Genomic DNA, 14,595 nt, shown 5'->3' on the forward strand with positions numbered 1-14,595 from the left:
TAGTGGACATCGTCATCGATGCGAGCCATCCCAAATAACTTCTAGATGAGAGATTGAGCCCCCAATCTTGACGTGACCACGGGAAACCCGAGCGATTTGCATTCGCACCACGTGTGCGTTCGCCAGCTGCTACGAAGGTTTGCCGTCAAAGACCCCGGGTAGCCCTGGTTATTACTGTGGTAGTGTTAGCTATCGTCACGCACCGCCTGTATCGCAGTGCACACTAAATATCCAATAGCATTTGACGAATCACGAGTAGGCTGTGTGTGCCGCAGACGTCATAAAAATTCGCCAAATTTTAAGAATTACGAAAAGATTTGCTTGATTGGGACGAACCACAGAGAGCAGCAACGCCCTCCTAATGGCAGACGAATGCTCGCTCGCAGGCCGGGTGACTCACCACTTCGTGCCACACAAGGAGAGCTGTGAGCAGAAGGAAGGGGGGCGGGCGGTGGGGGGGGGGGGGTCCCTCGGCTCAAACAAAAGTTAAACAAAACTATGATGAGATGTACTCCTGCGAGGTGTTTTAAGATGCTGGAGCATTTAACCCTTTCCTGTTCTGAGACGTCTCTGCAAGTTGCAGAGTGGGCGTCCACGTCCACAGCTGAATTTCAGGAACGTGCTAGCGGCTCAGCGTTAATTTTGTATTTTAGAGAGGCGTGACGCCGTTGTTTTTAAGGACATTGTATTCACCGCAGAGAACCGTGGCGACACGGCCGCACTCGATGACAGCTGACGCCAAAATATGCCAAACGCGCTCCGTGCATGGCCTTGCGGTAGCCTCGGTACCGATGAAATGATTTTAAATTGTTCTTCCGGTTTCGTTTTGAGGATGTACACGTACGTCATCGGAACGGGAAAAGATTAAGAAAGCGCCCCTATGCACGCAAACGCGAACAACCCCTACCAGGTGACAAACGCTCTCGGCTGCCCCTTTGCGCACGCAGACAAGAACCCGTCATGTGATCAGGAGAGGCAGATCGCCACGGAGGAGGTGCGCAAGAACCCGCGGGAGGGCATTTTCGTGCCCGAGTGTGCGGCCGGCGGAGTCTACAGGCCCGTGCAGTGCCACCAGTCGACGGGCTACTGCTGGTGCGTGTACGTGGACACGGGGAGGCCCATACCCGGAACGTCCGCACGGTGAGAATTAGCATGGCCACGCCATCAACTCCGTTGTGGTGACCGTCACCATCGTCGTGACCGGTATGTTGCGTTGGATTTGAGCGGCGGGCGAGATGGCTGGCGCGTTGCCCTGCGGAACCCGAAGGTCGCGGTGGTTTTCCGATGGGGATTCATTCGATCCCCGACTGCATCGGTGATGATGCAAGTGAGAGCATTCTACTTCGACGGCGAATAGCTTCGCTAAACTCTGAACAGACGTTGTAAAATTCGTGAGCTCTTGCACATTGGAGCTGCGGAACAGTGTTTAGGTCAGTGCGCGGCAAAACTCGGTGACCCCGCGGTTCGTATCCTAACCATGGCTCACGTGGTTAGTGGCGAGGAATAACTGGAGCAGTCCTTGGGCACAACCCTAAACCAATTACCACTCACCAGAGTGGTGAACTATGATCAAACAGCCCACATGTCCAACATTTGTAAGCCTCCATACAGTGGTGGATTGGTGGAGTACAGGGAAATATATTTTGTTACTTTCATATTACCATCAGCAGCAGTATCACTGCCATTGCCATTCGCATTCCTTTCTGATAAAACCCTTTCTGATCTGATTACAATCTTCTGTATTATTATCATCATCATCATAAATAACCTTAACACACAACCGGATTTGTATCGTATATGGTATAAAGGCCTATGCATACAATTTAGAAGCTAAATTTTGATTTAAAGCTTTCGTGACTGCAGGGATTCATATTCTTGGTTCTTTCGGTAAAGTCACGTATTTTTATTATTTCATTATTTCCCTTCTACGTGACTTTACCGAAAGAACCAAGAATATAATTTAGAAGCTGTTTAGTTCATAGCCCAACCAATACAGTTAAGCCCATTGTTAGTTTTTTTTTTTACAAAAACTCGCGTGACGACAGACTTGTTTGCTAAAGTGTCTTTAGAAGCATACACTGTACAGTGGAATGCTGCATAGCTTTTGATACAAAAAAAACACACGTCTTTTAGATATATTTTACACAAATGGCTTTGTTTGAAAGTTAGCCAAAACCTGTTGTGTGGCAAGAACTGGCACTCGTTCACGGTGCCCCCTATATATCTGTGAACACATTCAGATTCTTCCTTTAGACTGGAGGAATCCAATGAGCTATGCAGCTATTACACGAGCGTGCTGTGATCCGCGCGCCGTAATTTATCCATGCAAGCATGTGTTATCCGTAAGTCAGTGACGACACTGGTTTTGGCCGATGCGCGGATGAGAGAAGGGGTCCAGCAACGACAGAAGATCAACCTGGGTATAGAGCCTTTACTTGGCTGAGTCACCCATTTAATGATTTCCCGAAAGCACTAATTTCATCCTGTTATCTGAACCCGCATACGATTAAGAGGAGTGACCTGGAGGCGAAACACGACTCATCCTATTATCTGTATTTATCGCTACTTTGTCATGCAAAATTTATTATTTGGTCTAGATAAACACTTAACAAAAAGAAACGGATTACTTATTTCCTGCCTTTGACATGTGGATCAGGTAGCATGGGCAGTGGACAGAGAAAACGGAACACAACCAGAAAAGTGTTTTTGGCAGGACACGTGGCGAGACGGGACGATGGTCTGTGGATGAGATCAACGATGGCCAAAGTAGGGAACACGCCAAACAGAACATCAAATCACGGAGAAGGAATCTGCTCGTGTAGATGGAATTGACATTGCAAGACCATGAGAGATGCCACCGGCTTGGAGCTATACGTTCATCCAGCAGTGGATAAATCATGTAGATGATGATGATGAAATATGGGTATTAGGATCTGCACAAATGAAATGACAGCAGTTTCGCCTAACATTTTAATAAGTTGAGGTTAGTAAACAGAATAGAGAAAAAAAAAGACGCCACAGCCACATGGAAAAAAAGAGAATTAATTCTCAATTTCGACATCAATTCCTCAAATTAAGCCTGAATAATATTACACATTAACATTTATATTGAACTGTCGAGTATCTCCGTCAATCCAAATGTGCCAACCAGCTGGTACTTTTAATGATCCCAAGCATGTTTACTGCCCTAAAGATAACCGGGCCATGCACTTACAATTACCAGTGAGGTGTCAACACAGCTGCTTCGAAAAATTACACGGATGCCCCAAATAGTATTGCAACTGATTAGATCGACTATTAAACAGGTCCAGTGTTTTAAGATGTGCAATCTATGATGTTTAATTGTCTCTCATTCTTTCAGAACTGTTATGTGGAATAAAACATATATCTGCAAATGACAATTTTGGAAAGTAATGTGGGCAAACGTATGACTCATGGATTATTCAAGATAATGTGCAAGCCCTTTTGCTAATAAGACTTGTTGTGACCATGCTTATCATTGTGGGTTGGTGGACAGCGGATGACCCAGGACCAGATTACTGGATATCTGTGAAGAGCTTTATGGCTCATCGGATTCCTCCAGTATGAATAAATATTCTGAGTTCAGACATCACTCACCGCCGATGTTAGCCATGAACTGGGAATTGGACTCAGGTCACCTGCTTCATAGCACAATGCACTAACCACGGCACCACCATTATACTCATTTGCATTGTCTAATTAATCAATACTTTATTATAAAGTTACTTCGAGAATCATCATTCAACGATCATAATTGTACATCAGGTTTATGATGTGCGATTTTCAAGAGATTGTTTACGTATTCAGGTTATTACTTTGTGCCCCAGATGTCCCTGGATCATATACGAATTTTTTTTGTCTCAATGTGGTTCCTTGCCTCGTTAACACAAAGAGATGCACGCATGTCTGTCTGTCTGTTTGTTGTGCATTGGGGGGGCGCCGATTTTTGGAAAGCTTTAAATCGAAATTTTACCGAAAGAACCAAAGAAGAAAATACAAATATAAGTTTTATGCCAAAACCCAAGCGCAACATTTCCTTGCAAAATATAAAGCCATAGAGATTAATTTACAAAGGCCGCAACCCCCCCCCCCCCTCACAAAGAGTGATTAACCCTTACCTAATCAGCTGTGCTTATTTGAGAAGTACGATTCGTTCACCTTCGCTCACAACTGTTACGTGAGCTTATATCAGAACTGCGCTTTAACAATGTGCGCTTACAACCAGCATTGCACGTGCATAGCGTGGGGAGTCTGTGCTACGGACGCAGCAATCCGAGTTTGATTCCCGGCCACGGCTAACATCAGTGGCGAGTGATACATCTGAACGGGTGAAGTATGGTCCCGCAACACGACACTGGGGGAAGGCCATCGTCCACCGGCGGCTCGACGGGGAGACTCGCGAATCGTCGCCGTGGGTCTGTAGACCAATGCGCCAACGGCACGGATTTTAAAACGAATCTCTCGGTTTCGCTTTCTCGACCGGCAGCTACAAGCTGCCCGAGTGCGATGGGAACGCGAGGGCGCGCAGCAAGCTCGAAGACCCCTTCCGAGATCGAGAGCTCGAAGGTGAGAGGCATGGCCCCACGGTGCACCGCGCGCGGGAGGACAAGCGCCCTTTCTCATTCGCCGTCGCTTGTCCGCAGGTTGTCACCGCTCGGGGTAACTTCAGAATCAGAATGTGCGTTCACGCTGGAGGAATCCGATGAGCGACAAAGATGTTTTTTTTTTTCACAGATTGTTCAGTAGCTGACGGCAGACTACTGATTTGGTGCGGCCCGAATTATTGAGCACATATTAGCTTTGCTGTAGAGGTAATGTTACACTTTCACGAAAGGACCTCGGATTAGCACCGTTGGCTCCGTACGGTGCAAAATAAGTTAAACATACATACAAAGCATGCCTTCTTGTCTGTCTCCTCTTCGAATGTGTATTTTACTGCTCTGCGCAACGACGTGGGCAATCATTAGCGTAGTTTGTTCTCGGTGCGATCAATTCCAATTTTAAATGGTATTTTCTGATTTCTAAATATTGTTTTATTTAGCCTCTGAATTCTGTGAGAGCATAGATGATTGTGTCAATTTCCATTGAGTCATATGCCTTTTTAGAGTTTGCAAAGGCTAGGCACAACGATTATAGAATATTTTTTCCAGAATCGGATTCATTGTGTGTGTGTGTGGTCGATAATAGAAAAATCCTTCCAAAACCCATCTTGTGCACGCGGTGGGTAGATAGATCCAGCAGTGGATAGGGCATAACGTTCAACGTTTTCGCTGGCGTTTGAGCCTGGATTCAGGAAGCGAGCGATGCGTTTCGTGCGTGTTCACGGCAGAAACATTCTCTCGGGCGCAGCAGCGAGCGTGACGGCGCCCGCATTGACAGCGGTGGGTCTCAGCTGCGGAGGAGTAACGGTGCATTGATTAGTCAATCAATATCGATCGTTTAGCTCATGATACGTGCACGGAACCGCGTGGGTGAGAAATCGATGTGTTATCGATTCATATATGCCGCGTGTATGAAATTCACGTTGCGTTGGCAGCATCCTCGCAGATGCTCCATGCACCATCACAGTGCTAATTATGATTGGGTCACGGATTGAACCACAACACTTAATGGAGAAAAATTAATTGACTCACGGTGGAGTGGAGGGAGAGTAATGATTACAACTGTACTCGGCAGTGAAGGTGTCAGGCATCTCAGCTAATGAGGCAACCTTACCGTCAAGACATTGCAATCGTCCTCGTAAGAGATATGGGGTATGATCCTGACACGATACATGGTGTATACATTTGAAGGTAGTTATCTATAGGTATAGAACGCATGGCTTATTTATGGAATAAGTCAATGTAACGCATAGCCTTTCGCGACCCATATTATTCAAAAATGAATAACCCATGATCATCTCCAAGAGTGGATGACACAGTCAGCAGTCAGAATGTCCAATTCTGCGGTAACTTGTCAAGAAGAAAGGAGGACAGACACTTTATATCTGAATGGTGGGCGAGTAACTACACCCAAGTAAAGAAGCCAGATGGAATGTGCAATACCGTGAGTTCAGTTAATCTCTCTGCACTCCACCTCTTTTCCTCTGCTCTAAGGAAGGGCCATTGCCCGAAACATTGGCCTTCCGTATATTTTTCTGTTACAAAACACCACGAATGACGCTTGTCGTGACAAGGGGGAACCAAGGTCCGCATTATCCGCGTGACCCTTGCGCGCATTCGTAACGCTCTAGGAGGGAGGGACAAAGGAGATGGGATGAGGGAGAGAAGAGTGACCCGAAGAGAGAGAGAGAGGAGCAGGGAAAGGATGGCGAGATGAAGTCGAGCATTCGCGGACAAATAGAGCTCCTCTTAAAAAAATAAAAAGCAGACGACACCATAATTACTAACGAAGTGGACTTAGCAGAGCGGCGGGGGCTTGCTACGTGGGACGAGACTCGTTTATCCTCCTCGTGATTGCTTGGCGGTGGCAGCGCTCGTTGCTTCGCGAGGCCACGCTTGTTTAAAAAAAATATATGACCACCGTTTGCATTCCCTACTTCTTCGACGTCTTCTTCGTTTGCAAAAAAAAAGGGGGCTTAAGCCTCTACCTCCAGGAAGCGGTAAGCCTGCATGCGGCAACAGTCGACACAAGAGACTGGGCATGTATCCTTGGTCACACGCGGGCAGACAGACGCACGCGGATCGAGCGCGCGCACGCACGCACTGACTCACACAATTCGCAGGTGCCCAATGCAAACACGTGGTGTTTGGAAATCTGAACCCCTTCGGCAAAGGTTTGGACAAGACTGGGAATTTGCAGACAAAAAAAAACCCACCCTCCCCCCACCCCCAAAAAGAGAGGCAAACAATTAAATAAATAACGAAGTAAATCAAACAAACTGCAGCTGTTTTGTCTGTGAGGCTGTGGGTGTGAACTGTGTGCGCGCCTCCTCCTCCTCCTCCCCGCGTGTGTTTGTGCATCTGTGCGTTCGCGTGGGGAGCTCGCGAACAGCACTTGCCCCCGACATTCCTTGCAGGCTACACGGGGGATCTTTGTTCTATGAGGCCGCTAGTGCGACCAGTGTAGCGCGGGCCGAGTTCCATACCCGCTCGCGGCCACCCAAAAGCGGTGACGATTATCTGAACCGGTCCTGGGCCTCCCCCTAGGTCGACTCAGCCTCAAATGAGTACCTGGTGCGGTGTGTAAACATCCCCACTAGGGAGACAAAGGCGGACGGGCGTGGTGCTGGCCACCCATCCTCTCGAGTGCCGTGCAGGTCTTCATAGGTGTTACTCGCTAACAGCACTTGCCCCAACAATCCGTTCAGGCTATACGGGGGGGGTGGGAGGGTGTGGGGATCTTTGATCTGTGTGCATGCGCGTGTGTGTTCGCGTGGCAGTTGTCCAGCTACGTTAGCTGTCGGGATTCTCAATGCATCTGACAGTTTATGTCTTTGCTGCTCGGGGACAGGTGCAGAGTGGGCGGCCTGGTATGTGAGGCCGAGTGCAGGTGTGCTTGTTTAACAGGGGGGTGGTGAATCTGCGATGAGGGCAAGCTGCGGCTGAAGTCAGGAACATGCGACACCTTTTTCTCCGTAGCTCAAAGTCACGCTTTTGGTTTTTAAAAAATAAAAAAATAAATCATTCCGTGGCCGTGTTTCGATCCGCTGCTGGGTGAAGAGGGCGGTCGGGTGCTTGTTTGGCGAAGGGGTGCTTCGGCATTGGCTCCGATTAGCCCCTGGCAGAGGGAGTCAAACTCGGCCGGCCGGGTCAGCAGTGCGTTGCGCTCGCATTCGCGTTCTCCTGCCTGCTTCATGGCAGGATGTTGTTGTTGTTGTTTTTTTTTATTTCCGTAAGCGCAACGTGGAGTTGATGTTAAGAGGACGTTGCGTTCATAAGCTGGTGTGACACTTTGCTCGCACGCTCGATGTATAAACCAGGCCGAATATGCCCGGCCTCATCAGATCTTGGGGGCTCAGCACGTTTAGAGCCAGGGTAGTTGTTTGGATGGGGGAGGGTGGGGGCAAGCATATTGTTGTGGCCCAACGTTGTACGTTTACCGGGCTGTGGTCCTTTCTCACCCAGATTCTCATTTGTGATGGATGCTGGTCCGGCCACACAGCGTTACAAAGCTAATCTCGGCAAAAAAAAACCTGTTTGTTTTACACGTCGCAGTACAGCAAATCTCGAGCGTAAACCTTTGCTCTCTCTCTCCCCCCCTGTACTGCACGCTTCCCAGGATGCAGTTCTCGACAATTGACGTTTTATCAAGTTTCCTTCGGAATGTTTTTCCTTCGTAACGTTTTTCCTTCATCGAGTTTTGTGTCTGTAACCAAACAACACAAATTCACTTTCCCAATTGAAACCAAAAATGTCGGCCCTTCGTTAACTGTGGGTGGATTATCCTATCCGCGTTCTGGGCTAAGCATGTCGTTGCGATAAATAATATAGACTCGCCTTTTGCCCGTCCAAGGACGGGTGTATTGCAGTACATCTTAAATTTGCAAGCGAAAAGCAGACCGCGACGTGATATTAATTACATCAATGCGTGTGTAAGGGCGCGGTGACACAGACTGATTTCATGTAAGGTTTATAATCCCTTGTTCATCACGACGTCCTTTTTACTTTGATGTCTCAACAGCGTCACGGAGATCACGTGACGTGATGAGGGTTCTGCCTTTGTCGTGAGGGTTGTGAGTTGACGTCAGCCGCTAATTATTATTAATGGAGGGGGGGTGGGTGTGTCCATTTGGAGGATGTCATCTTATAATGATTATTAATGAGGTGAGCTGTTCGATGTGGAGTGACGTCACCTGCTCATGATTATGAATTAGGGGGGAGGGTGCTCCATGTGGAGTGACGTCACCTGCTAATGAGGGGGGGGGGGTCCATGTGGAGGACGTAACCTGTTCATGATTATTAATGAGGGGGGCTGTTCGATGTGGAGTGACGTCACTTGTCCATGATTATTATTGAGGGGGGGTGGGGGGGGTGTCCTTTTAGAGGACGTCACCTACTCATGAATATTAATTAGGGGGGCTGATCGATGTGGTGTGACGTCACGAGCGTTAAGGACATTCCTGGGTGATTATAGTAGGTTTTTATATGAACGCATGCACTCTTTTAATTGTTAGCAGCTTCTCGCTCAAGAGGGTCATTGACTCAGCATCCATTACTCTAAGGAGCAATACAGATAGTGCACATTCTCCATCTCCGTCACCCGCATTCGACATCGATGCACAATACATGCGTTTCATAGCCCGAATTTACACGTGGCTTCATTCCCCTAACCCGGTCCACTACCCCTCCCCCACATTACTCCCGGATGATCGAGAGTTGACCGTCCATGCGAGCGAGCTAGAAGAACCGTTAGCACGTAAACATGAAGCGCAGATTATAGACACAACAACAACAACCAACAAAAACAGTCTCTCCACGTTGTCAGCTTGTACATTTTTACGACACAAAGGTATCGGGAAAACCGTTCACAGCCGTCGATCTCTCATCGAGGGAGCTTCTTGTTCAAGTGGACAAAAGTCGTCATTGAGGGTTGGCTACTTTGGAACGGGAGAGGGGGTGGGGGCAGCGTGGGATGATTTTGCAAGTAAAGAATCAGCGCTTATTTTTGGGTTAGCTGTCAACCGGCAATTTGCTCTCTTGCTGTATAGTTGACCTTCCTTGGGGCCTAGGAAACTTAGAAGTACGACAGCTGGGTTTAGGAGCACGTCAAAGTGGGGAAAGGGGGGGGGGGGGGCTTGAACAGTGAAAGCCCCCAGAGATGTAAAACTTGACACTTTGGCACAAAAAAAGTGAAGGATTTTTTTTCAGTGCTTAACCCAGGTGACCCTTTCTTGAAGGGCAGAAGGACGTTGAGTATACGGGCTTGTAGTAGATTTCTTTGTTGTAAATTTGTTACTTTTGATGTTATTTTTTTTTGCTGCTCACGGCACGGCTATAAAGTACCGAGATATATTCTGCGGCTGGTTCAAAAATCCACGGCGCGTAAATAAATTACTTCCCATGAACCGTTAAATTATATTTTTTGTGTTCACACTCGTAACTTTCGATTTGATATAATCTTTGACGTGTGTGATACTTTACATTGCAATGCACTATGGTGGGGTCCATGAAGTTTCAATGAATCACTGTAATTGCTAGATTCTGACAAATATTCCGAGATTGTTGCTGATTATTTCTCCCCCCCCCCCCCATCCTAAAAAAAGAGAATTATTAGCATTTAGTTGTTTTTAATAGTCTTCGCGCAAAGACACGGATAACCTAATTACAACAGGTTTCGGTAACCTGGGTAACAACACGATATACTCACCCAAGTCCAGTTCACTCTTGCAAATTAGACATTCCTGGTCTCTCCAGCTCTAACCTAAGTTCACCAAAAATTAACGTAACTTTAACTTTTGCACTGAAAGGTATTCATCACAGACTAAATCTATGGTTCAGGGCGGTGGCACAGTGTGGTTTGCATGGTTGGACATCCTGGTGCCAGGTATGGAATCGGGCCCTCTGTCCCATTTCCTCCCTCTTTGTAACCTGCGGGACCCGGTCCCGTTGCACCGGCTATACAATTCGATAGCTGGGCCAATGGTGCAGAGAGCAAGCCACAGCCACCACGTGAAAGAGCACGAACTCAGATTGTCAGGTGAGCACGCAACTTTCATTGTGCTATAGCTCTCTTGTCTTTCACCACAACGACGTTGTGTCAGCAGTGTCAGTGGGTGCCTCTTCTGTTGGATCGCCACACGCTAAATAAATGATGGTAACTTTATCTTGCCGATGGGTTGTTGGGTTCAGTTTCCTCAAGCAGCTCCCGGCACGTGGTGTGAAACATCGGACATCGTGCCAAACAGCACGCGGTACAATCCGAAAATAGTTAGGAGAGCTACACGCTGCAACACAAGTGTGGAGACCTACAAGGAAGTATTATAGCTTTCGTTTCTGTGTTGCGAGCACTTTTTTTTTACATTCCTGCAAACGATTATGCTCTGGTAACAATTTATGAAGTTTCTAATGACAATCCAAAATTCCTTTCTTATGATTGTAAATAACAGAACCGGTTAAATGAAACCAACAGCTTTCTTTTAAACTGTGTCTCTGCCTACTGATTGTCTGCTTCCTTTAGTCTCAGTGATAATACAACTAAAAGTAATATTGTTATTAATTTAAATTAGCCTGATATTTAATGCGTACATTTCTGAATGATGCACATAATTACTGTAACTGATTGGACAACTTACACAGCTTGCACAAGTGTACATAACTGGCTTCATGCTCATTTTTAATTATTCTCCGTCAGCGAAGCGGGTTGTGACATCCCAGCTCCCGTAGCGTCGGGAGACATCCGGAAATATTTTTACCGACACTGAACATTTGTTTGCTCTAATAGAAACCGTTTCAAAGTGAGCGTATTTGCGCGTTGTATATTTGCGAACGTCTTCCAAGTGGTCGTGCAACTCAGCCCGCCGCTGTTTAAAGCTTTAAAACAGGAGAGAGAGGGGGGGTAAAAACAAACCTGCCATGGGAAATAAATATTAAAGTAGCAGGATACGCGCGTCACCCGCCCCGCTTGTGTGTGTGTTGGTACAGGTGGGAGCGGTAGTGGAGCGGTTAGCGCGCTGCGCTACGAACCTGATAACCCGGGTTCGATTCCCGTTCACGGCCAATATCAGTGACGATTATCTGCACCGTTCCTGGGCCTCTTTCCCTAGGTCGACTCAGCCTCAAATGAGTACCCGGTGCGATGTGTAAACATCGCCACTAGGGAGACAAAGGCGTCCGGGCGTGTTGGCCACCCACCCCCTCGCTAACAGTACTCGCCCCAACAATATGTTGAGTCTACACGGGACATGTTTGTCTTTGTTGGTACAGGTGCTGTACCCAACCACCACACGGATACGCTTTACTCTCTCAACCGGTGTCTTAAGGGTGTTCGTGCCACGCTTCCTCGGAGATCTGGAGCGAGATGTCACAATGCGCTCGCCAGGTTGTCATCGCCGGGGCCTTCGCATTGGCCCCGTGCCAGGGCGCTGTCCGCAGCTTCGCCAGGCAAAGCAGCGAGACTTTGACGGGGTGAGCGGTCCGGGGTGAGCGGTCTGGGGTGAGCGGTCGGGGTGATCAGTCGGGGTGAGCGGTCGAGGTGAGCGCGCCTACTCCCCCACCCCAAGACGCTGCGTTGACCCCGGTTAGCTGCCGAGCTGGCAGCTAACTGCTGACGAACTCTCCCAACTTTCCTTCCCCGGCGCGCGGCCGTGAGACCAAAGCCGCCCGCTCCCCCACCCCGCCCCGGCCCCCGGCTTTGCGAGCGGCTTTCAACTTAGCGCGCGTGTCGCGCGTGCGGAACGTGCGACACGAGAGGCGGCGATAATGCCGGAGACGCTGGGGAAGACGCGGACGCCTGTAAGTTGAGGTGCACCGCTTGCTGCCAAGGGGGTGTTTGGAGAAAGGAGCCGGGCGCCACTGAACGTCCAGGTTTGAGTCCCGGTTTAAGCCACCGCCTTGCGATGAAACCAGATTCTCAAGTGGAGTCAGCTGATGGTGGTCGCAGCATGCTCCAGCAGTGACTTCTCACGCAACAACACAACAATACCATCGTTTTAAATGAGATTTATCACTTAACGGTGATGAATTCAGCTCTGATCATTATTGATTGACTTGTGGCAAGCGCTCTCCGCAGGGACATATGCACGCTGTGCGTCGACTGTTGGTTAAATAGCGAATTCAGCAGCAGTTCTGTAGTGTCGTTTTCCTGGGGCATTCTCGAACACAGAGACGAGGGGCATTGCTCACTGCAACAGTGCCACGTAACAATGCCCTTTTCTCTCTCACGACATGACGCCGATAGCACAATTGATAACTTTGTTAAAGTCTAGCATCGCCATTTCCACGCGAGCTCTCTTCCATTTATGGAGCAACAAAACTGGAATTTGAGACCAAACGATGCCGTAATGTTCTCACGAATGCTACTCATTACCTAAGCACGGAGCAGAGCTCCACATCTTTGTGGTTCACTGAGGTCTATTACTGACACATGTGTAAACGCGCATCAGAAAGCGGCGCGGGACCCCGTCCACACACACACACACACAAATTAAATCATGTCGGTATGTACGCATCAATATCAGATGCCACATGTGATTTGCAATGCGGTGACCTTTCCCCCTCGCCTCCACCCCCGCTATCCGTACAGAGATGGAAAGTGGGGCGCGCGCGTGCGTGTGTGCGTGGTGGTTGGGAGGTGCTCGCTCACAGCACTTGCCCCAACAATGTGTTAAGGCTATACGGGGGATCTCTGTCTTCGCGGTGGGTGGGAGCAGTAGCGTAGCGGTTAGCGCGCTGCGCTACGGAGCTAGCGAGCCGAGTTCGATTGCTGCTCACGGCCAACACCGGTGATGATTATCTGAACCGCTCCCTAGGTCGACTCAGCCTCAAATGAGTACCTGGTGCGATGAGTAATCATCGTCGCTCGGGAGACAAAGGCGGCCGGGCGTGGTGCTGGCCACCCACCCCCTCGTGCGCCGTGCCCACCTTCATAGGTGTTCGCTAACAGCACTTGCCCCAACAGTCTGTTAAGGCTACACGAGGCGGACGGAAGGTGTCGTTGCCGATGCGGTGGTTGAGTTGATGGGACCCTGCGGGTGGAGGAGTTGAGCGTGCGTGTGAGGGTGCAAAGGGTTGGGGGTTGGAAATCGGGGGGGTGGGTGTGGGGGGAGCCGGCGGGTGGCGGGGTCAAACGTCAGGGGAGCGGAGGAACAAAGCGTACGACAAGTGTGTGGCGGAGACATTTTCTCCCAGCCGTTCAGCCTGTCCTCAAAGGACCCCCGTAGGTCATGGGTCAGAGGGTGACCGTAAATCCGCCTGCCATCCCCAGGCGGGGACTGCAGGCGTGAGTGTTGTTACAGCTGTGCTGGGGATCCCAAGGGTTAACAGCTGTCATCAGGAGCCCTAACCTAACCTTATTGCCTGCCCAGATGTGGAATGCCATCTATTTATCTGTCTATCTATGATCGTGCACGTTCCCTCCATACATATCAAATGTCGGACGGGGATTGTTCATAATTGCGACAATTGATGACCGCACAGCGGATCGCTGCTCAACGGGGGGTTTCAGTTTCTGAGAGGCCGTGTACAACAGTTCCATGTGTTCTGTTTCAACTCGAAGACAGCGATTTCGTTTCCAGAAAGAAAAAAAATGCATTTTTAAATGTTTTATGTAAATATTCAAAATCGGAAGGCAAAATTTTGAGCTGGATTCACGTTTCGCCTTGCTTGGAATGTCTCTTGATAAGCGTTCATTGAGGAGAAACCTTTTTTTTGTCATTTTTATACACGCCGTTTGTATTTTAATTATTTCAGCAAAAACACACAGTTCATGCGGGCTTTGAAGTATTCCAAACTATACATCAGATACCACACGTTGCATGACATTTTTACAAGGTTTCAATTAGCTCTTGCGTATGCCAAATGTTAACCTTTCATAGCGTTTTGCAGTGAAGAATGCCTTCTTAGTGCAGATTTAATAAACAAAAAAACGATATAATCATAATTTACTGCCCTTTGTCAATCCACTGCTGGATGAAAG

The 14,595-nt window shown here is 48.5% G+C and overlaps 1 protein-coding gene across 3 annotated transcripts in view; it reads left to right on the top strand.

Moving 5' to 3' along the window:
- The window catches only part of SMOC1 (SPARC related modular calcium binding 1), a 53,969-nt gene that overhangs the window by 20,244 nt on the left and 19,130 nt on the right, over positions 1-14,595 (top strand). For all 3 annotated transcript variants that reach the window (XM_032962989.2, XM_032962985.2, XM_032962987.2), the window contains exons 8-9: positions 948-1,140; positions 4,508-4,587. In XM_032962989.2, coding sequence (XP_032818880.1) covers positions 948-1,140; positions 4,508-4,587 — 273 coding nt within the window. The remainder of the gene's footprint in view (positions 1-947; positions 1,141-4,507; positions 4,588-14,595) is intronic.

The sequence above is a fragment of the Petromyzon marinus genome, chromosome 29 (genome assembly GCF_048934315.1).
Source record: "Petromyzon marinus isolate PM22_M1 ecotype Great Lakes invasive population chromosome 29, UKy_Petmar_22M1.pri1.0, whole genome shotgun sequence".
Classification (NCBI taxonomy): domain Eukaryota; kingdom Metazoa; phylum Chordata; class Hyperoartia; order Petromyzontiformes; family Petromyzontidae; genus Petromyzon; species Petromyzon marinus.